Source organism: Hypanus sabinus, chromosome 14, assembly GCF_030144855.1.
Source record: "Hypanus sabinus isolate sHypSab1 chromosome 14, sHypSab1.hap1, whole genome shotgun sequence".
In the NCBI taxonomy this organism is placed as follows: Eukaryota; Metazoa; Chordata; class Chondrichthyes; order Myliobatiformes; family Dasyatidae; genus Hypanus; species Hypanus sabinus.
Genome location: NC_082719.1, coordinates 91,061,494 through 91,086,425, shown reverse-complemented (window position 1 = coordinate 91,086,425; position 24,932 = coordinate 91,061,494). Strand labels below are relative to the sequence as shown.

General features: G+C 39.8%; 1 protein-coding gene across 2 annotated transcripts in view; it reads right to left on the bottom strand.

The window, feature by feature from the left end:
- The window catches only part of ube2r2 (ubiquitin-conjugating enzyme E2R 2), a 107,397-nt gene extending 83,273 nt beyond the window's left edge, over positions 1 to 24,124 (bottom strand). Inside the window, exons 1-2 of one of the 2 annotated variants that reach the window (XM_059989627.1) lie at positions 24,077 to 24,124; positions 23,476 to 23,669 (exon numbers count right to left, since the gene is read on the bottom strand). In XM_059989627.1, coding sequence (XP_059845610.1) covers positions 23,476 to 23,652 — 177 coding nt within the window. In that variant the 5' untranslated portion in view covers positions 23,653 to 23,669; positions 24,077 to 24,124. Of the gene's footprint in view, positions 1 to 23,475; positions 23,670 to 23,971 lie in introns of both variants that reach the window. The other variant, XM_059989626.1, reaches the window with a different exon arrangement.
- Between the last annotated feature and the right edge of the window lie 808 nt (positions 24,125 to 24,932).

Genomic DNA, 24,932 nt, shown 5'->3' with positions numbered 1-24,932 from the left:
CTAACAAAAAATAGAATTGTTGATTGTCACGAAACTGAGTGACAGATTTGAGTTTAACATTGATAGAATACTGTAGCAATAGAATAAAAAAAAATCAGGGCTGAATGTGAAAACCCATACAGGTGATAACATTACACCTGTAGTTGGATCTGTAATATATTAGTGAAAGTATGGTTAGAATATTAACATAGGTTGTCGTTGCAGGCTCCATGAGAAACCTTTTTATCTTGACAAGATGTTTACAGACAGACAGACATACTTTATTGATCCTGAGGGAAACTGGGTTTCGTTACAGCCTCACCAACCAAGAATAGTGAAGAAATATAGCAATATAAAACCATAAATAATAATAAGTTAATCATGCCCAGTGGAAGTAAATCCAGGACCAGCCTATTGGCTCAGGGTGTCTGACACTCCTAGGGAGGAGTTGTAAAGTTTAATGGCCACAGGTAGGAATGACTTCCTATAACACTCAGTGTTACATCTCAGTGGAATGAGTCTCTGGCTGAATGTACTCTTGTGCCTAACCAGTACATTATGGAGTGGATGGGAGTCATTGTCCAAGATGGCATACAACTTGGACAGCATCCTCTTTTCAGACACCACCATCAGAGAGTCCAGTTCCACCCCCACAACATCACTGGCCTTACAAATGAGTTTGTTGATTCTGTTGGTGATGGCTACTCTCAGCCTGCTGCCCCAGCACACAACAGCAAACATGATAGCACTGGCCACCACAGCCGCATAGAACATCCTCAGCATCATCTTGCAGATGTTCAAGGACCTCAGTCTCCTCAGGAAATAGAGACGGCTCTGACCCTTCTTGTAGACAGCCTCAGTGTTCTTTGACCAGTCCAGTTTATTGTCCATTCGTATCCCCAGGTATTTGTAATCCTCCACCATGTCCATACTGACCCCTTGGATGGAAACAGGGGTCACCGGTGCCTTCGCTCTCCTCAGGTCCACCACCAGCTCCTTAGACTTTTTCACATTAAGCTGCAGATGATTCTGCTCGCACCATGTGATAAAGTTAGCAAACATGAGGAAATCTGCAGATGCTGGAAATTCAAACAACACACAAAATGCTGGTAGAACACAGCAAGCCAGGCAGCATCTATAGGGAGAAGCGCTGTCGACGTTTCGAGCCGAGACTCTTCGTCAGGATAAAGTTTCCCACCGTAGCCCTGTACTCAGCCTCATCTCCCCTGCTGATGCATCCAACTATGGCAGAGTCATCAGAAAACTTCTGAAGATGGCAAGACTCTGTGTTGTAGTTGAAGTCCAAGGTGTAGATGGTGAAGAGAAAGGGAGACAGGACATTTGATGTAATTAAAATTCACAAGCAATTATTTTAGGATTGCAGAATTTTCTGAGCAATAGTTACAATTTAGTGCACAATGCAAACATTTAAATTTCACACAAGGTGTAAGTGAGGCATCCGTCAGTCAGGGTCGACCATGAATATTGCACCTAGTGTCTAGATACACAAGCCTTGGCAGTACAATATGGAGAGCAAGCCGTTGCCCATGTAGCAAACTCCCCCTCTCCACGCATCCGATTACCCCAAAGGAACAGCAGAGACTGATCCAGTTTGGTCCAAGCAGCATCGCAGGAGTTGCCAGTCAGCGTTGAACTTATATATAGCCTTAAGGACTCCAGCTCCAGATTTTTCCCTTGACTCCCAAAGCCTTCCCCATGCATGGGTATAGCCACAAGGCAGCAGAGGTTTGAGACCAGAGCTTTTTTTCCTCCTAAATGAGCTGCCAGACATAGCTCATGAGCCCCATCTGCCCAAAGCAACTGGTTTTAAGGCGCCAGTAACTCGCTTTTGCCCCTTCTGTCAGTAGAAACAGTTCCACCAGGCTTTAGTGACCCCAAGATCCCTCTGATCCTCCACATTGCCAAGAGTCTTACAATTTATGCTATTTTCTGCCATCATATTTGACCCACCAAAATGAACAAACTCACACTTATCTGAGTTGAACTCCATCTGCCACTTCTCAGCCCAGTTTTGCATCATATCGATTTCCCACTGTAACCTCTGATAGCCCTCCATGCTATCCACAACACCCCCAACCTTTGTGACATTAATATGTTGGGACCAGGTTAGATCCTCAGAGATGTTGCTCAATGTTTGTAAAAAACATTGTATTGTGCTCTGCAAATATATTTTTTACTTCGAAATCTTTAACTTACCCTTCTCAGTTCTTAATACATACCCGAGATTTTGCCTCAAATTAATGGTGCTTCTCAGAAAATCAATTATACAAATGACAGGAATAGCTCATCTTCCCTTAGAAATGTGTTTCATAAAAGTAAAAAATTTAGTTATAACATCTCTCATGATTAGATCTAGCAGCCAGGGAGCCTTATCTACACTTGCATAATTTCACTTCTTATCACAGTGTGATGCCTAAAATTCAATCCAGATATTTAACATTTATAATCCAGGAAAGAATGGCACTTGGACTGAATGAGCATAATTGTAATCACATTCAACCAGTCTAATCTACTTAATATTAACATTGCTGAACAAGCCAAATTCAGCTTCAATTTGTTGCAAAGCTAACATAGCAGGTGCTGAAGGATTTCTGTATATTGATGCACAGGCTAATCTGTTCTCAAGTGTTTGTGAAGAAATTGCATCTCCCACTGGGGTGGAGGGATAGAAGCCTGCAGTACTACACCACCAAGTTCAAAAACAGCCCCTTCCCTTCAATGATTAAATTTTGAACCAACATGCAAAACCTTAATCACTACAGTTTAGCAACATTGAACACTTTACCCAAAATCAGTTTTGTATTTTTTTGTTCAAATTATGTTTTTCATAAAATGTGTATAATGCATGTTAATGTTTTTCTTATGAATGCTCCTTATATGATCTATGTGCCTGTGATAGTGCTGCCAGTACGTTTTTCTTTGCACCTGCCTATACATACATGTATGGGCACTTAACAAAAAACTTGACTTTGATCCAACTCAAGCAAGTGACAACACAACAAATAACAGGTGAATCTCTCAATAAGTATTTACCATCTCACTTCCAAGACCCCACTGTTGGTGACTGAGAATATACCAGCCAGACTGCATAAAGCTGTAACATTACAAAAAGCAGCAACACAGTTGTTCTACTCTGAATGTATTATCGTCAAAATACTTAGAACTTTACACCAGTCTTTAAATACATGACTCATTTTTCAGAGTAATGTGATGCCACCACAGAACCACTTCCAGTTAAGGATTTAAAATACAGGAAGTGATAACTCACTATCTGCTTTCATGATCCAGAAACATTCTTGAGTTGAGGACCATATTTGGTAACTTCAAACTAAGTCAAACATTCTACATTTGCTGAATGCTTTTGAAACTCTTATGCCTTCTGAATTAACTTTCAGCTGTAAAGTACTAAAGGACATTCAGTATCTTCAGTTTCTTAAATTATGGAAATGCACCAGACTTTTAAAACAGAGCGGAAAATTTCTGAAAACCAATGCAAAATCATTTCTTACTAAAACTTTAAATCTGCAAGTTCGCTATTGGAAAAACACCTTTTGCATCAATCCACTTTTAAAAACCTGTTTGTAAGGGGTTTCTTCTTTATGTTACTATGTATGTTAAATCAAAATGGCTTTGTTGTGTTAAAAGTAAGAATGCTTCTTTGTTATGCTAACTGGTGAGAGGGTGTTTTCTCTGGAAGTTTGTTTGGGTTAAAATTACTGATAACGAGAATTGTATTCATTTGTAAACCAATTGGGATAGATAATATTTCCTCTTCTGGGTCTGTAAGCTATTGTTGGCGGGCTTTTGGGGAGTCAGTGCGAGGGAGTGAGAGAGAGGACGCGATGCTATAAACTGGGCAACAAAACGGACCCCGAGCGGAGGTCCGAGGCCAGGGTTTTCGGTGAGGAGAGGAGATGAAGACAGATGTGCCGGGGGGGGGGGGGGGGAGCTTGGTTGATCACTTCGGGTGGACCTGAGCTACGAGTCGAGGAGATCTGAGAGTATCAAATGGTGGCCAGAAGACTTTGTTAATTGAGCTCCAACAGTTGTGGACGAAGTGGTTTGGACTTTGATAAGTTTGGCGCCTTTTACTTTTTCTTTTATATTGTATCTCTATTAAGAACATAATTCCAGTAAGATCTATAAAGTGAACTCATTTAATCGCATATGGTGTACTGTCTGTTATTTGGCATGTTGAGGACATCACACAGCATCCACACAAGCTAATTACCCATTTTGGCAGGGCCAAAGGCTGCTCCCCATAGACGCAAGCGAGCTGTGTGAGCCTGAGGCTTACCAGGGGGTTACGTGTTTTTATACAGTCTATGTTCCTTGAAAAAAAACTGAGGTATCATCTTTTTGTAAATTATGGTCCACATCAATGAGGAAAAGCATGTCATAAAAAGCACAGAGAACAAGCTATAAACAGGAGAAAGTTTGCAGATGCTGGAAAACCAAAGCAACTCTCACAAAATGCTGGAGGAACTCAGCAGGCCAGGCAACATCTACGGAAATAAATGGACAGTTGACTTTTTGGGCAGAGACCCTTCTTCAGGGCTGAGGAAGGAGAAAGATCCCAGAATAAGGTGTGGAGAACAAGCTCCACTGTCACTTGCCCACAGCTCAGCTTCAATGAAAATCTAGCAGAGCTCGTGGCTATTCTACTACCGGTACAATTTGGTACAATTTTATATAACCAAAAAAAAATGTTATGTCTGTCACCTTATTCACAACTTCATTTACTTGTATTCCCACTGATTTGAATTCACAATTTCAATATGCCTGCTTTCCCTTCCTATCATATACAAATTCAGTAACACAAACAAAATGCTGGAGTAACTCAGCAGGTCAAGCAGCATCTAGGAAATGAATAAGCAATCAACATTTCAGGCTGAGACCATTTATTGGGAAGGAAAAGGAAGGAGGGAAAAGCTAGAATAAGGTGGTGGGAAGGGAAGGAGTACAAGCCAGAAGGTGATAGGTAAAGCCAGGTGGATGGGGGAAGGGGGCTGCAGTAAGAAGCTGGGAGGTGATAGGTGAATAATGTAAAGAGCTGATAGGAGAGGAGAGTGAACCTTGGGAGAAGGACCATTGAAAGAATGTTACACTGACCTTTCCATGTATTGCTAATCACTGCTGCCATTTTGTGTTATCAGTGATTTCTAACAAAGGGCATCAAGATCTAATCATAAAGATGAACTACTATCAAGTTTCTTCCACTTTATCCAAACCCTCTGGAGATTAATCTTCTAAGTAACCATACATCATATTGTGGCACAACTACAGATCACAGGTAATTTATATGTTCTGGGGAGCAAACCTACAAGATAATTTAAATACAGCAATATGTTTAAAATACTGCGTGATATACAAAAATCAAACTAACACAAGAATGCCCATTGTGGAATATCTTTTTGAAAAGATATCTCAAACATAAACTGTTCTATCGCAGCACATTTCTTTATTTTTCATTAAAATCTACTTGAAAACAGTCAACAAATACTGTTTCTTGCCTCCTGTCTACTACCACAGCAACTACCAAAAACTGAATACTCATCACTTCTTCAAACTCCATGCATGAAAGCATTTATGAACCCCATCCAAAATGAATGACTCAACCATGACACATCATGAGAATTAATGTAGCACTGAAATGTACTGGTACTAATTCATTTTCATTAAATAACAGCAATTACAAAATAAAAGTATTTACTTACTGTTTAAATATTATACATTTGTGTAGTTGAAGGAACATTTTGTGACAATGATAATAAACCTGATTCTGATTCGGCTGTTTGAAAGAGATCCCAAAATTTGTTTTGCAGCAGCAGTACAGTCAAAAGACATAATTACTATAAATTACAAAATAAATAAACAGCAAAAAAACTATGTAGTGTTCAAGAGTTCATTCAGGGGAAGAATCAGTTCCTGAACTTTTCAGTGTGGTTCTTCAGACCCCAGTACCTCCTCCTTAATGATGGAAACAAGAGGTCTGCATATCTCAGATGGTGAGGCACATGGATATGATGGACAAATGTCCTTCAATTCATTGTGTATTATAGTAGCTGACAAGTTACATGTGCAGAGATGTATATTAAGACAGAGATATTGAAAACTATATCATAGCGAGGATTAACGACAATATAATGCAAATACTTGTTTCATTCTCTCAAACACACGATTATTGAATAAACCATTTTGTGCAGCATTCTAAAAACCATTAACTTCCCCCTTCACAGTGAAAACCACTGTGAATGTCTGAGACTGTACAAGCAATTAGTAAACTAAGTTTTGGACAAGAACAAATCTTGCTCCAGTTAACCATGTGTAGATTTTGCTTAGCATAAAGCAGCTCTTCCGTACAAATTCTAAAAGAAAATTCAACAATCTCAATAGTTCTTTGATGAAAATATGGTTTTGTACATTATCTTGAATATAAAATCCAAATGATAGCTGAAACATATGTAATGAGTTTTCCCAAAAGAGTTCTGGAAGATCCCAGAAGGAAGTAGTAGTTGAATATGTATCATTGTGCTCCAATTATTTTCCTCCTAGATAAACTTTTCAATGAACATATCAAGTGTGGAAACCATAAAAGACAAAAATTGAACCAAGTATATGTATTTTAAATTATATAATTTTACAGAAATTGAGAACACACAATTAGGCATACAAAAAGATCGCAGAAACAGACCTAACTTAATGTATTCTTTGGAAGATAGGCTGAAGAAACCAGGTAAATATCATACACTTCATTTTATTAGATGAAGCAAAGTACTTAAAAAAAGATTCACTACTCAGATAATACCTTAACTTATCTCTCCGGGGTAATGCTGTTAGCTGTAGTAAAGTAACACATTGTGAGTTATACTAATGAGTTTGGTGGCTTTAACTGGCAGCCTTGATTCAATAGCAATGCAAAACATGCATTTTGGCAAAACACAAAACGAATCAACACTGGCCTGAAATCACAAGTGTAGTTACAAAATACATACAAACATAGAAAACCTACAGCACAATACAGGCCCTTCAGCCCACAAAGTTGTGCCAAACATGTCCCTACCTTAGAAATTACTAGGCTTACCCATAGCCTCCTATTTTTTTAAGCTCCATGTACCTATCCAAAAGTCTCTTAGAAGACCCTATCGTGTCCGCCTCCACCACTGTTGCCGGCAGCCCATTCCACGCACTCACCAAAAAACTTACCCCTGACATCTTCTCAGTATCTACTCCCCAGCACCTTAAACCTGTGTCCTCTTGTAGCAACCATTTCAGCCCTGGGAAAAAGCCTCTGACTAGCCACACAATCAATGCCTCTCATCACCTTATACACAAATGCAAGCAAAATCTGACTATAAATTGTGGATTCCAGTTAATTGGGACACACCTGGACCAGTACATTTTGGCCCAATTAAGCAGCTGCCCCACTTTGCTGAAGTTTCAGGGAAATAATTAAAAGTATGAAAAGGACAAACTACCATTTAACTAAGTAATAATTTATGTATTTAAATGAAATACAGAACAAATCTGAACACTTCTAATACCTCTACAGTACAAAAAAAATTGTCTTAGTTCCTAATAGAGGAATTCATCTGCAATGTTCTTTCAATTGAGTCTAAATGAACAAATTCAGTGCAGACACCTTGTGTAAATAATGGACTGCCTTCGTATAGACGATTGCATCCTCCAAATCTTCATTTTCAGTCTAACATTCAAGATGATTGTTGATATCCTCAAACTCTTCGTAATTCTTAACTTTAAGTAGTGAAATAGTTTCATTTTTACTCCCAGATGTTTCCGGCCACTCCCAATGTTTGAAAGCACAGTGAGCAGCACAGTTCCTTATTGTCTCACTGCTTATTTCTTGCCAACTATCAGTAACAAAAATCACTGTTTTTCTAAAAAAGAAACAAATACATGCAACTAACACAATTTAAAAAGTGTTCACTCTAAGCATGGTGTAGTGCCCAAAGGCCATGCAAGCGCACACAACTGATGATAGTTAGAAGCTGTTCAGCAAGTTTGAGGCATCATGAGTATCTGATCTCTCTCTCTCTCTCTCTCTCCCTCTCCCTTCTCCCTCCCTCCCTCCCTCCCGCCCCATGCATGGCAGACCCAAAGCATTAACTATTTCTTTTCCCACAGATGTGGACTGACCAGCAGAGAACTTGCAGCATTTTTTGTTTTTCAATTTGTTGTCAATATCAAAAGAATGACTTACGAAATCATTATACTGCATTTTGCAACACAACACACCATGTGTACATTAGTAGCTTGATCAATTATACTGATGTTTGACTTGTAAAGAAAACATGCAATATTCTGAATATTCTGCCAGAAGGCTGAGAGGAAAGTTAGTTAGGTTTTTCACATCCTGTCTAAACTGAGGTGTACTGTAAGTTTGAGAAAAGACTTCAGGAACTGTACTACCACTGTGGAAACATGAGAAAGGATTTGCACAATTTGAATGATGAACCTGGGAAACTGCAATTCTTTAATGACAAGTTTAAAAATAGAGAGAAGCAAAATGGCAGGTGAAGCAATAGTGGCAGATACAGAACAAAATTAGGAAGGCTGGAAATTTATTTGTGGTTAATAGCTAATAAAAAAAAATTAAGTTCTTCTGTAACTTCTATTACTGCTTTTTATTTGAACCAGAACGTAATACTTCAAAACTCTATTTTTCAACCACTTCTTCCCCACTAAACACAAGACCATAAGTCATTCAGCCCATCAAGTCTGCTCTGCCATTTCATCATGGCTGGTCCCAGATCCCACTCAATCCCATACACCTGCCTTCTCGCCATATCCTTTGATGCTCTGATCAATCAGGAGACAATCAACTGCCACCTTAAATATACGCATTGACTTGGTCTCCACTGCAGTCTGTGGCTTGTTAACTGCCAGGAGAAATAGTTCACCTGGAAGTTCTGACTTGCAGTATTCATGTAATGAAAAATGGCTCAAGGCATCCGAGGTGTAGCTGTTTCTACCAAGAATGGAAGATATCGTGTCTTGATGGGCGGACAGGTATAGGGCACACCTTTGCATCCTTGGTGATGTCATCTATGGCACAGCCTTGCTCTCAACAAGCGTTCCCACCAGTGGATGTGGTCCATATGAATCCGGAAATGTCCGTACAGGTAATGGTGAAAATGCACGGCCCCAAAAACAACTGACAATGTTTCTTTGTCCAAATGTGCATAATTTAATTTGGCCGAGTTAATGGAGAAAGCAACAGGCTTTTCGTCATCGCCCATATTCTTCTGGGTTAACACTGCACCAACACCATATGGAGGGCATCACAGAACAAAACCATTGGCGCCCCAGATTAAAGTGGATTAATGCTTGCGACTGAGTTGGCATCTTGCCTGGCTCTTTGAAAGACAGATTCCTCTGTCTGTTCCTTCATACCTTTCTTCAATAGATAGTTAGGTGGAGCAAGGAACATGGGTGCATGAGGCAAAGATCTGGCAGAATGGTTGAGCATGCCCAAAAAGAAGCAAAGTTCATAAATATTCCTTGGTGCCAGGGCTTAAAGAATGGGGCAAAGTTTTTCTTTGCTTGTATGCATGCTTTTGTAATCCAAGTGAAAACCCAGGCATTCCACATGATCTGCCAGAAAGAAGCATTTCTTGTGCTTTAGTTGTAGGCCAAGTTGGGAGAAGGTGCTCTTCTAGGGTTGACCCAGTAATCAGAATATCATCTAAGTAAGCTATTGCATTGGGCTGGTCTTCAATGCAGGATTCAATGATACATTGGAATATTGCTGGAGATGAATGTATGCCAAATGGAAGGGTCAAATACTGGAACAAGCTTTTGTGGGTTGTGATAGCAGTGAGTCTCCCAGACTGTCCTAGCTCGAGCTGTTAGTGTGATGTGTGAGGTCAAGGTTAATGAAGAATTTTCCACCTCTTAATATTGCACAAATATCTTCTATCTTTGGAATCAGGTATGTCTCGGTGAGTAGGTTTGAATTCACTGCGATCTTGTAATCTCCACATTTTATTACACTCCTATTATTCGACCAATGGCACAAAAGGGGTGGTGAAAATCTCACAGATTCAATGATCCTGTTTTCTTGTAGACGCGTAAGCTCCACCTCAACTTTGGGATGAAGCACGTATGGCAGGGAACTTTGATTTGGCTGTGCCTGCTTGTGGAAAATGTACTTTGGTACCCTTCAGCTTAGCTTCATCAGGACTGCTGAAAAGAAGTTGATACAGCTTAAATAAGCTCTCAGCCGACATGTCGGTTTTCATCTGATACACACCTAGGACAGGCGCTTGCTGTAGACGATGGCTCCCTAAGTAAGCTCACTCCTTCTCCCTTCGTGATATGCACTAGTAGTTGGTACAATTGATTTTCATGCTCGAGTAAACCCCTATCACAACCAAGCAGCTGTAACTGCACCACACCCCCCCCCCCCCCACCACCACCCCAGGTAAGTCTTCAGTCTGTAATGCAGTGGCATAAATGTCTTCAAAGAGACAGGGTTAAACTTATCTACCCACATCTTTTCACTACTTTGAGTAACAGCACATCAAGTGTCAAGTTCAAAGGAAAGGGGTCTGCTGTTGATCTATAAAAGCATCCATATAGGTGAAATGGCCCTAGACCATCTTAGAGTATTATAAACACCCCCAGCTCCATATCTGCCTACTGTTCTGCTGAGGAATGTTCTGGTTATTCAACAAAAACTCCTGGCCAATTAAGATTCTGAAACAGACATCAAAACAGTTAAATTTATAATGAACACATTGTTGACTTTGACCATTAACAAAATTTCTCTTTCTAGTTAAAAATTAATAATGCTCAATAGTCAAAGCTCTAAAATTGGTAGATATCCATCCTTCAGTCAGAAGATCATAGCCAATTTTTAAGTAAAACACAAAATCTCGAGGAACTCAGTGGGCTGGGCATGTATGCTGCCTGACTGACTAAAGTCCTCCAGCATTTTTCTGATGTTCCAGATTTCCAACATCTGCAGTCCCTTATGCCTCCAGAACTTTTAAACAACCTAACACCTCAGTGAAATAACCTCTTCTTTGTCAGAGATGCTGTCATTTAGTTTAACATCTAGGTGTTTATAAATAGAATCCCTTGTATGATTTAAACTAAGGAAATCTCTGATGCACCATCAATAACTCACTCTGAGACGTAAAGGCGAGATATCAGCTTTTATTGACTGGAAGAAGGAACCAGCAGTGAGTGACCACCTTACTACATCCTGGAGACTGAGAGGCCGGCCCCAGGCCTCGATTGCCTTTATACAGGGGCCTGTGGGAGGAGCCACAGAAGCAGTCAGCAGGGGGCGTGTCCAGACAAGCACACGTAGTTCACCACAATCTCATGCAGAACTGACCTAATATATACTCTTCCGGGTTCTGTTGTTATTGATATGACAGAGCAGGAGAGATTAGAGGAGGAGGATAGTTAATTAATAGTCAGGGAAAATGCCTTGGCAGTGTCCGTCAGGACAGACTGCAGAACTGAACTCGTGAGGCATTATGGGTGGAACTGAGAAATAAGAAAGGTATGACCACATTAATCGGGCTATATTACAAACTCACCCGACAGTCCTAGGGATTTAGAGGAGTAAATTTGTAGAGAGATCACAGACTTGCAAGAAACACAAGGTTGTTATAGTAGGTGATTTTAACTTTCCACATATTGACAGGGATTGTCACACGGTCAAAGGACTTGGCAGGATATAGTTTGTCAAATGTGTTCAGGAAAGTTTCCTTAATCGGTACATAGAAGTACCAACAAGAGTGTGCAATACTGGATCTGCTATTAGGGAATGAGACAGGATAGACAACAAAAGTTTGAGTAAGGGAACACTTTGCATTCAGTGACCACAATGCCATTAGTTTTGTAACAAAAATGCAAAAAAATTGCTCCATGGGTTGAGATTCTAAATTGGAGAAAAGTCAATCTCCAACATGGAGTGTTTCCAGAAAGTTACCAGGAAAGTCGATGAAGGCAAGGCAGTGGATGTTTCCTACATGGTCTTTAGCAAGGTATTTGACAAGATCCTGGATGAGAGGTTGGTCAAGAAGGTTCAGTAACTCAGCATCCAAGATGATATAGTAAATTAGATTAGATATTGGCTTTAGGGAGTGGTAGTACATCGTTGCCTCTCTGACTGGAGGCCTGCTGTCTAGTGGTGTGCTGCAAGGATTGGTGCTCTGTCCACTGTTGTTTGACATCTGGATGATAACGAGGTTAACTGGATCAGCAAATTTGTGGATGACAAGACTGGGGTGTAGTGGACTGTGAGGAAGCAAATGGATCTGCATCTGTTGGAAAAATGGCAGATGGAATTTAATGCAGACGAGGGCAGGCTGCACAACAGTCGGACCACCAAGGGTAGGTCTTACACAATGAACAGTAGAGCACTGAGGAGTGTGGTAGAACAAAGAGATTTGGGAATACTGGTCCATAATTTATTGGAAGTGGCTTCACAGGTGGATAGAGTCATTAAAGAAAGCTTTTTGCACAATGGCCTTCATAAATCAATGTACTGGTAGTACAGGAGATGGGAAGTTAAATGCTGAAGTTGTATAAGACATTGGTACGGCCAAATTTGGAGTATTATGTGCAGTTTTGGTCACCTACCTACAGGAAAGATGTAAACAAGGTTAAAAGAGTACAGAGACAATTCACAAGGATGTTGCTGAGTCTGGAGGACCAAGGAAAGATTGAATAGGTTTGGACTTAATTTCTTTGAATGTAGATTGAGAGGAGATTTGATGGAGGTGTACAAAATTATTAGGGGTATAGATAGGGCCAGCCAGTGGCGGAGTGGGATTAGCACTGGACTCCAAGGTGGATGGTCCAGAGTTTGAATCCGATTGGGTCCCAACTTGGGCAAAATAGGCGGAAGAAAGGCCTGGCAATCTACTTCTATATCTTACCACAAAAACCCAGTGGGTAGTTACACTATCCATGAGTCGGTGATGACCTGAAGGTACTCAACAACAGGGTAAATGCAAGCATGCTTTTCCTGTTGAGTTTGGGTGGGACTACAATCAAAGGTCATGGGTTAAGAGGGAAAGGTAAAAAGTTTATGGGAACGTGAGAGGAAACCTTCACGAAGAGTGATATGAGGCAATGTTGTTCAAAGTGCTTTACAATAGGATAAAGCACAAACATGAAAATAAAAGACAAAAAGATGTTAGTTAAAAGCAAGATTACACAAATAAGTTTTGGTCATATGTTAAAAATATGAGTTATAACCTTTATTTTTACCAAAGTAAAATGGCTGAAGTTGCTTAGCACTTTAATGCAAGGACATTTATTAGGTGCGTCAAAAATCAAATTTACAAAAACTGGTGAAAATAGTAAAAAAAAATTGCAATATTCACAAAAAGATATCTGTAAGAAAAGTCAATGAAGCTCCAAAATTTTCCTGTCCAGTGTGAACTCCTCTCTCTCCCCCCCAATACTGAGGGGTGATGAGCTCCTTTTATAGGCACTAGAACAAACCATCTTTAACTACCAGTTAACTTAAGACTATGAATTAGCATATATGATACACTCCACAATGCAACTACAATCACATTACAAAATAAAACCCAAAACCTCATGCATGATTACAAAACAAAAACAACTGAGATGTACTCTAGTCCCAGACCATTGACAGCTTTAAAAACAAGAAAGAGAACTTTAAAAATCAATTCTAAAAGATACAAGAGGTCAATACAGAGTAGCTACGATGGGAGCGATATGCTCCCTCATCCTGATTTTAGTTTAAAAAGTCTAGCATTCTGAATGGGTTAGTTTGTCAGTAAATGGTTTTGGAAGGCCAGTAAAAAGAATAATGCAGTAATCTCATCTATTTGATATAAAGGTATTAATTAGTTTTCCAGCAACATTATGTTTCAGAAATATTAATGAAATTATTTTATTAATTTATATTTGATAATAGACCACAAATTAGCTGGAAAATGGGAGGAAGAGGGCAGTAGTGGATGGGTGTTAGTCTGATGAGAAATCTGTAGGAAGTACCACAAAATTTGTTGTTTACAATAAATACATTTTATGAAGGGCAACATTAGTTAGCTTGCAATTACTAAATTGGTGGAGCTATAGAGAAAAAAAAATTATCGAGGGTTACACAGGAAAAGTTGCTAAGACTGGTGGCAAATATAATTTAATCCAGACAAGTGTGGGTTGATGTACTTGGAGAGGTCAAATTATAATAGGGCAGAGTAAATGATGTACTGATGTGCAGAGGTGCAAGATCATAGCTTGTTGACACTGGTAGATAAGGCAGTGATAAAGGCATTTGGTATCATTTCCTTAATAGGCTGAGACACTCAGTACTAGAGTTGGCTTATGTTGCTTTTGTACAAAAACTAATTAGACTGCACTTGGTGTACAGTTCTGGTTACTCTACAGGAAGGATACAGCACATTAGAAAAGTACAATTAGGAGGTTGGAGGTTGCCTGGAATGGAGGGCCATAGTTCTAAGGAAGATTGAATAGGCTGGGTTTATTCTCACTAGAACTCAGCAAACCAAGCTATGACCTTATGGAGATGTTTTTATTTTTGTGACTGTATTTTTTTATAACCTTGTGCAGCGTGTGGAGGAACACTGCTTCATTTAGCTGTATACATGCATATGGTTGATTCACAATTGAACTTGAATTAAAACTGAGAGACATTGTTCTGGCCTCTAGAGGCACAGTTCATTCTGTATGCAGTTTTATATGAACATGACTTCCTGTTTTAATATAGTTTCCTGCGCGGGTAATTCAGATTTTGACTTGAAGCACACACGCTGTAGACAGACATCCATCTCTGTCCACACTTTATATCCCCTTGAAACAGCAATATCTGTGAATCTTCAGCATGCTTAATATTGGTAAACACTTCATAGATATATTTTGAAGGATGTACTGTTTGTCATTTATCACTATTAAGTTACTATTGTACCCCAAGTTCTCTCTGGCCTACACTGCATAGTTATGAAATGTTGCATGTGTGTATTAACCTTGGTTAACGACGACTGTGAGAATAATCAATAGTATCAATATATTCAGGCATGTGGTGATTCTGTATTCAATTTAATACATACTTTACTTAACTTTCCGCAGTTTCACAGGTAATTCCCTTTAAAGAATTCTGAAGAAAGCTTCCAGCTCAGGAGGTTTTTGAGAAGATGTTTAACGTGAGGGTCGTGGAGTATAGTTAGGATTGGTAGCCAGAAACTTTATTCCAGAGATGGAAAATACAAACTACAGGAAACGGTGAAAGGGAGAAATTTAAATGTAATGCCCTGGCTCATATTTTTACTGTTATGCTGTATGTATTTCATTTTGGTAGTTCTGTAAGAGCCCTCTATTCTGTTTTCAGCTTGTTTGGGTTACTGTTGAAGATAAGAGATGAGGAGAAATGTGTGCCATCCAGTTAGGATGGTCAGATTTAGGGGAGGTTTCTCTGGTGAGGGACACTAAGATTGGTCTTGGGGCTTTTGTTTAAGGCAGAGATTGATAGGTTCCTGATTTGTAAGGGTGTCGAAGGTGAAAAGTGGGGTTGAGAGAGAGAATAAATCAGCCTTGATGGAGTGGCAGAGCAGACTCAATGGGCAGAATAGCCTAATTCTGCTCCAATATCTGAGCTTCTGGAATTGATGGTGCTGTGGAGAGCCAGACATAGCATGTGATCCAGAGGGAGACCAGTTTGTTCAAGATGGATTGCAAACGATGTTCAGAAGGTAGTGTGTGCTTTCAAGTTGACTGAGGGCCCAGCACGTGAGTGACAGAGGAGTTCAGGATGAGCTCCAACTTGTGCATATTTGACTGTTCAATTAGAATGGGCCCTTTTCTTTTTGTTATTCTTTTCTAACTCTTTAATTAGGATCATAAATATAATTCCTTCAATTGTATGCAGTGTACTCTCTGTTATTTCATGGCATTTATTTGTAACAGAGTAGCAAATGATACAGCATCCACACAAACCAGGGTTTGGGGTGGGATCATGCACGCCTCAATCTTATGAGTTTGGCGGGGCTGTCTTCCCTAAAGCAACTCAGCCAAGGAGACCTGAGGGGTAAGGGAGGAGCTCATAGATGGCAGTGAGCTTCTGGAATGAGCTGTTAGAAGTGGAGGAGGCAGACAATTACACAGTTTAAAAGGCATTTTGGCATGTGGTTGGTGGACATGGGCTTAAGCAGACAAATGAAATTAGCATAGCTTGGCTCCAGAATCAGCATGGACCAGGTAGGTCAGATGGGGCCATTGTTAAGTTGCATGTTATGTCCACATGATTCTACTGTGCTTGGGATTTGCACTGCAGAAATGATCTGTCTGTTTACCAATAAAAAAATAACATTCTAGAAAAATAACTGAAGAACCTTGAAACATTAAGATCATGAAAGATGCTGTTCAAATGCTTGTCCTTTCCTTCCAAATTGACCATAATGACATCAGATATTGGAGCAGAATTAGGCTATTCTGCCCATTGAGTCTGCTCTGCCACTCCATCAAGGCTGATTTATTCTCTCTCTCAACCCCACTTTTCACCTTCGACACCCTTACAAATCAGGAACCTATCAATCTCTGCCTTAAATACTTTAGTCTCCACAGACACCTGTGGCAATGAATTCTACAGATTCACCACAATCTGGCTGAATAAATTCCTTCTCATCTCAGTTCTGAAGGAATGTCCCTGTGTTTTGAGGGTGCCCCCTCTGGTCCTAGACTTCCCCCCATTATAAAAACTTCCTTCCCACATCCACTCTAGCTAGGCCTTTCAATATTCAATAGGTCTCAATGAGATTCCCCCCCCCCCCATTCTTCTAAACCCCAGTGAATACAGGCATTGAACACTCCTGAATGTATTTGTTAAAGTGCTTTAATAAAAGATTGTTTGATAATATCATGTCTCTATGGCTCCATTTATACCAGAATGAACCACTCACTTAACTGATCGATCAGAAGTCCTACATTTGATCACGTCGCTTTGATGAGTTAGCCCATCACAGGAATACTACAGTCCTTAGTAATAGAGCATAAAGGATGTATCAATCAGGATTTTTCTGCCTGATTATCATTCAACTGCACTTCCACATTATACTTTAATAATTTATAGAACGTGGGCATTGCTGGCAATGAGTGGGATTAGGCTCATCTGTACTGTTCCTTGTATTCATGTGTTCTGTTGATACTCAGTCAAGGCCACTTATACACAATAGATCTGGATTGGTGAAGGCTGACAAAGAACAAAGATTTTGTCTACTTTAGAATCAGAGTTGCACAGCACAGAAATAAACCCTTCAACCTTCCATGTTCATGTCTATTTTTCTGTCATTTATACTAATCTCACTTGTTAAAATTTGGACTATATCCACCTATGATTTAAATGCCTGTTAAATATAGAAATTGTATATGGTTCCATCACCTTCTCTAGCAGACTGTTCCACGTAAATCAGTCTTGTAAAAGTCCAGCCCCTTAAAACTATGCCCTACATCGCGAAAAAGTTTCAGAATTAGGGTTAATACCATGAAATATGTTGCTCTGCAGCAGTAGTACAATCCAATACGCAATTTTTTTTTAAAACTATAAATTACAAGAAAAATATATTTAAAAAATTAAATAAGTAGTGCAAAATAACAAAAAATGAAAAAATTGAGGTAGTGTGCATGGCTATCTATGCCTTTCATAAACAGATATACGAACCAATCTCTGCCAATAAATTAAAGCCAATCATTAGCAAATCTCCTTTTCATACTTGGTAGTGATCACATCCTTCCTATGATATGGGAACAAGAACAATACGCTGATACTCGACAATACACAGAACCATACACTAGTGCTCATAATACTCCAAGCATGGCAGAACTCAGGGGTTCCCAGTCTGGGGTCCACAAACCCCGTGCTTAATGGCATTAATCCATGGCATTGAAAAGGTTAAATCTCCTGCTCTAAACCTATGTTCTGTACAGTTGCAACATTAACGTTCCGACATTTGTTTTTAGTGCCTTGACCTACAGTACAGATCAAGCAAAGTCAACAAACCAGTCCAAACATGTGTAAGTAAAGAGACTAGATATAGAAGCAAGGAAAATGCTGTGGTTCTGAGGCCCTCCATTGATCGGGGTCAATCATGGATATCACAGTCTGTCTATGTGATATGCAAGCCAGGGCAGAAAGATACAGGGTTCCCTCCACCTGCTCCAGGACCAAAGCCCCTCATTACTTTCATCCACATAGCTATCCAAAACTTCAATTAAATGTTGCAATTCGAACTCACATTTACTACTTCCGCAAGGCAGCTCATTCCACACTTCCAAAACACCCCTTCAGATTTCCCTTAAATATTACTAGATCAGAATGCTTTGAGCAGTAAAGCTGGACAAAAAATATATAGTAATACAGGAACTTTACAAGAATGGTGATCAGTGCTGGGTACATGGGACAGATTATTTGCACAAGTTTTGGAACAAGATTAATGGTGTCCAAGGAATCAGGCAAGTTTTTGTCAAGAAGTAGAACACAGTAAATTGTAAAGGGAATATGTGAACCGCCAAATATAGTTAATTTTATGGTATTTTGACTTGAAGTGATGCATATTATGGACATTTACCGTCCACTCACATTCCATCTTTCCAAATTGTTTCTCTATTCAAGTAATTGAAAGGACCGTCCAATACACAAGAAAAATTATACTTTTGCAAAATCAACACTAAATGTAGTACATTCATGACTGATAAAGACGACAAAAATCTAATTTTAAAAGATTAGAAATAGAGCACCATAACCAACAAACACTCAACTATGAAAAAATGTGTTTAACGTTAGAAGGTATGGAGTTGGGCCTCGAATCTCCCTCGAGTGATTTCATGGTATTATTTGAAGACTGGCTGGTGATGATCAGGTCTAAGCTTACCCATTGACCATCAAAACCACAACATTTTGTCATTAATTCAGCATTCTTTGTGAGACCATGGTGTGTGCTCAATGGTTACTGCAACCCTCACATTGCAATACCAATTTCACTATCAAAATACTTAACTGGCTGTGAAATGCTTTGGGATGCCTGTATTATAGAAAGCACTATATACATTCCTGGCAACACACACAAAATGCTGGTGGAGTTGGTGCATGTTGCTTGAATTTCCAGCATCTGCAGATTTTCTCGTGTCTGTGTTTTTAAATATATTGATATCCATAGATTTCTATTCTACGGACTTATAACTGGATCATTATGACCAAAGTTGTCGACCATATACAAGTAATTTTCCAAAAATATTTTGATATGCAGGGTTGGTCAGTTTTTAGGGTAATAGAAATAAATAATTAACGTTACAGGTGAACTTTTACTTATCTAATGCCATTGATGCAAATTAAGTTCTGAAGACACAGAACTGGAGAAATCTTTGGATACATTCATGTAACCACCAAATTCCACTCCATCCAGAACCCTCTCCTAGTCATAATGAGGTCCAGCATAGTGGTAACAATTCTCTGGTATTTGGTCAATGGTTATTCTAAGCAAGTGCTATTGGCACTTAGAATACACCCTTAAGAGTCATAGAAACAGAGCAATAGAGCACAGGAAAAAAGCCTTCATCTTGGCTAGTACATACCAACTCAGTCTTCTGTTTAGTCTCATCTATCTGCAACAGGATCGAAGCCCTTCAGACCTTTCATTCACATAGCTATCCAAACTTCTTTAAATGATACAATTTCAACTTCAACTTGCATCTACAATTTCTACAGGCAGTTCATCCCACACTTACAACTCTGAGTGGAAAAGATCCCCCTCAGATTTCCCTTAAATATTTCACCTTTCACCCTAAAACTATGACCTCTAGTTCTAGTCTCAGCCAATATGCAGCGGAAAAGCCTGCAAACATTCACTATCCATACCCCTCAGATCTCCCCTCATTCTCCTGCACTCCAGAGAATAAAGTACTAACCTAGTCAAGATTTCCCTAAATTTAAGGCCCTTAAGTCCAGGCAACATCATAGAACATAGAAAAGTACAGCACAGCCCTTCAGCTCACAATATTATGTTGACCTTTTAAGTTACTCCAGGATCAATATAACCCTTCCCTCCCACATAGCCCTACATTTTCTTTCATCCATATACCTATCCTTGTAAATTTGTTCTGCATTCTTTCAAACTTATACCTTTCCTGTAGGTAGGTAACTAGAACTGCATACAATACTCCAAATTTTGGCTACACCAAAGTCTTACACAATTTCAACATAACATTCCAGTTTCTGTATTCAATATTTTATGAAGGCCAATACACCAAAAGCACTTTTTACCTCCATATCTCCCTGTGTTTCAACTTTTAGAGAATTATAGATTAGTATTCCTAGGACGCCCCAGTGCCCTACCGTTCACTGACATTTTGTCCTCCCAAAGTGCAACACATTGCATTTCATTCCATCTGCCATTTTTCACCCCACTTTCCCGAGAAGGTCCAGATCACTCTGCAAGATTTGGTAGCCTTCTAGCTGTCCACCCACAACACATCAATCATGCAAATTAACTGGATCATCCAAATCATTAATATAGATGATAAATAATAGATCCTGCACCAATCGTTGTGACATACCACTAAGTCACGGACTTTCAGTCTGAGAGACAACCATCTACTACCACTCCTGCTAAGGTCGATGTTGAATCCAGTTGACTACTTCATCATGAATATCAAGTGATTTAACCCTCTGGACCATGTGGAGCTTTGTCAAACAACATCTGTCACCATTCATTAACCTCCTTAGCAACTTCCTTGAAAAACTCCAAGATTGGCTTAATACAACTTGGCATGCTCAAAGCTAGGTTGACTATTCCTAATCAGACACATACCCAAATACATTTTCCTGTCATTCATTCTTTGGGTTTTTCTTCTGTTTCATGGATGTCTGCAGATAGTTAGAATCTCAGATTGCATACTGCATACATTTCTTGATATTAAATGGAACCATCGAACCTTAGAATACTTCCCAATAATATAACTATGACTGAATTCAAGCTCATTGTCCTATAATTTTTTGGCTAGTTATTAAAGCCTTTCTTAAACAGAATAACATTAGCTATCTACCAGTCCTCAAACATCTCAACCATGGCGAAGGATGTTTAAGGTATCTCCGCCAGCACCCCATAGAAAGTCAAATTCATGGCTTACTCCAATTCCATTTTGTGTGGATGCCCAAGAAGATATTTTGAAGCTTATAAACACATATTCGTAAAACTTGACAGGAGTTTTTTTTGCCCCCCAATTTTGATATACAACATTTAAGGAGACCGAAACTGCATTTCATCATAGTTGATAAATTAAATACTGTACTATCAATTTGGTTGTATTATACAGGTTGTCTCAACTAGATGATGTCCATCTGAAATCAGGCTCCATTTTATTCAGAGTTTGAGATTTTGTTTGTCACCTAAAACACTTGAAAACTTCTACAGATGTATCATGGAGAGCATTCTGACTGGCTGCATCACCATCTGGTATGGGTGGGGGGGGGGGAACTGCATAATATTGAAGTGGTAAAAAGTTGTAAAATTAATCAGCTCCATCTTGGGTACCAGCCTCCGTGGTATTCAAGACATCTTCAAGAGCAGTGCCTCAGAAGGTAGCATCCATCATTAAGGACCACCACCATCCAGTACATGCGACCTCCTCATCAGGAAGGAGGTACAGAAGCCTGATGGCACAAACTCAGTGATTAAGGAATCAGACGCAGATGACATTGAACCTATGAACACCAACTACTTTTTATTTCTGTTTTTGCACTACTTATTTAATTTAACTATTTAATATGCATACACACATGTATATTTACAATAATTCAGTTTTTTCTATATTTATTGTATCGTACTGCTGCCTCAAAGTTAACAAATTTCACGATATATGCCACTGATTCTGAAAAGTTGTTTCGTTTATCTTCAAATAAAGGAATCAGTGGACAACACACACAAAATGCTGGTGGAACACAGCAGGAAAGGCAGAATGTATTAGGGAGAAGCGCCGTCGACGTTATGGGCCGAGACCCTTCGTTAGGACTGGAATCAGTGGCACAGGCCAATGGTTACATTTGACCCAGATTTATAATTCTTTTTTGCTTACTTGGAAATATATCATTCTGCTGCTTGTTACATAACCTGTCAAAGTACTTATATGAAATCTGTCCAATTTTCTGAATTTATAAACTAACAAGTGATCTATAGAAATACAATTAAAAGCACCAGAATGGAATAAGTGTCGGGACCCATCACTCGCCTTTTATCATCAGAAGGCAAAGCAGCATGCAACGTTAGCTTACTAGAGGAAACTGAGCTGGATTAAACAAGTCCAATGCATTTTATACTTAATTCAAAAATTACAATTTTATCTGTATCGATCAATATAATCAACATTGGGCTTCTATTTTAAAAAATTAGACATTTTCTCCCAAAGTGAAAGCTCCTACAGCTTCTAATGTTTACATCAATGCTTTTACTAAGTCCCCGACTTCGAGTGTCTATGAGTTTTAAGGGATGCCTACGTAACCTATCCCTTTAATAAGAGGTGGTGAAAGACAAGGGAATCTGCTGCAATAAGGGATACTGGGAAGCTAATGCAGTTTATTACTGCGCAGGTGGGCGATTCAATGCAGTCAGCGGCTTCCTACGTAAAAAAAAATAAACCAAGCACAGTAAAATAAATGCACATTACACATAAATAAAACCAAATTTACGAAATTTAAATCTCACAAGCACCGGGGTAACTTCGCTATCCAAGGAAAGAAATACCAAGTGCAGAAAGAAGCAATTGCCGCAGAAAAAAGCCATCAGTAAAATCAATACGTTCTCAAACTACAAACAGTATTACAACACAGCATCTTATTACCTTTAATCAAATCATTCCACATTCTTAGACCAAAACGTGAAAAATCAACAATCATTCCTCATTAAGAGGCCGGATATTTATTAGCCTCACAAATAATTAAAATTAAATGCAAACTCTTGAATTCTACAAGTCCCATAACTCCAGATCGTATCAAATTATTATGCACAGATCCTAATATCTCCATGCGAGTAACAATGAAAAGTCATCGTGTTCGTTAATAACACTTCTCTTATCTGCCACAAAATAAGCTGATTTACTTAAAATTCTCTGCGACTTCAAAGGGAAACAAGTAACCCTGAGCGTCCTATTGAAATGCAGCTTAAACACAATTCTGAAGCACTTCTGGTTCTTCGCGAAAGCGATTTAAAGCCATGAGACAAAACAGCGAGGGGAGGGGAGTGGGGAAGATTTGTTTATCCAAGTTAACAAAACGCTCAGCTGCTGTTCTGAGCTCAAGCTCAATGGGTTCCCAATACGAAGCCGAAAGAAAACCAAAAACACACTGAACGGCATTAACGTTTATAAATGACACCGTTTACTTTTATCACAATTTAGAAAAGGCTTCGCGATCCGAGATGTAAACAGGGCCTTCGGCCCCCTGGTTATGTCATTTACCTTGAAATAGCCTCCTTCGTAGAGGGTGTTGGGGGGCCCGAAGATCGCTACTTCCCAATTGTAGAGGTCGGACTCGTCCACCAAAGTGATCCTGAAACCTTCCACCGGCTCCTCCTGTAAACTCTTAAGCTCCAACATTAAGGCCTTTTGAGAGCTCGTCATCTGCTGCTGAGCCATGGTGGTGGGCGAGGAGGCTGCAGCAGAAAGGAAGGAAGGGAGGGAGGGGGAAGGGGGGGTTTAAACAAAAAAAAATAAACCAGGGGGAAGAAATTTCTTTCAAAAATCAACTGCTGGGAAATAAAAATAGGCACTGGGCGATGAAATACACGACGCTTTTTGGACACTTCACCAAGTTGGGGGGGAGCAGGGAGGGGGAAAGGAAAAAGTCCTCCTTCCTCCTTCACAGCGCCAGGCTCTTCAAAAAAATCAAACCCGAGCTCCACTCATCACCCGTGCACCAGCTCATGGAGATAAATATTTTTAAATATTCTCTTACAAAAGGCAGCGACTGCGTTACTTATTGCCGGGGCACACGTTGCTAAGATATGGTTTTACTGACTGCCCGCGCCCTCCCCACGGTGACAGGAGTAAAATGGCCCACCAGCTGCGGCGGCCCGGCCCGCTCCCGTCTCCCCGTGACGTCACCCACGCCCTTTGTGACGCTGACGCCCCTCCCCTCGGCCATGTGGTGGGAATCGGCACGGAGCATGCGCCAGCGGCCGCACGGCCTGGCCGGCAGCCCGGAGACACTCTGGAACAGGTATCTGATTGGCCGCCAGCCCGGAGACGCTCCGGAGCAAGTATCTGATTGGCCGTCAGCCCAGAGACGCTCCAGAGGAAGCATCTGATTGGCCGAGCCTCATTTTTTTTCTGTTAGCGGCCGGGTTAAATCATTGGCTGGAGAAAGCGTTTTATTTTTGTGGAACTGTTTCAGTGACTTGCCGAGCGTGCCAAGAGTTTCTGTTGACATCTCCAGATTTAGTAATTTTTACACTAAACATCCTTTAGGAATTTCATTCCTTTAGGAAAATTGATAAGGAGTCTGAGGCTGCAAAAATTAGTTCTGGTGAAGGGTCCTGTTCTTGAAATGTTTCTTTCCGCTGCTGCTCTCTCACCCACCGAGCTGCTTCCAATATTTTCTGTTCTTAATCGTGAATCAATTTCGATAGAGTATAAATCATGGTATGCACATTGATAATGTGCCAGTCCTTTCAACTTAATTGTTTCAAATGGTTGTCAGGAAAGAAGTAGTTCCTAGATTATACTAAACTCCCTCTTGATGTAGGTACAAAAGAAAGATTTCGGATGCTTCCTGACCTGCTGAGTTCCTCCGGCATTCTTTGTGAGTTGCCAAATATTTCTGTTAATTGCTTTTATCTACTTGTTCACAGGTTGTGAATTTTGGCATTAGTAACTTCAGGACTGAGAATGCAGTTCTAACTAAATTGATGGCACTG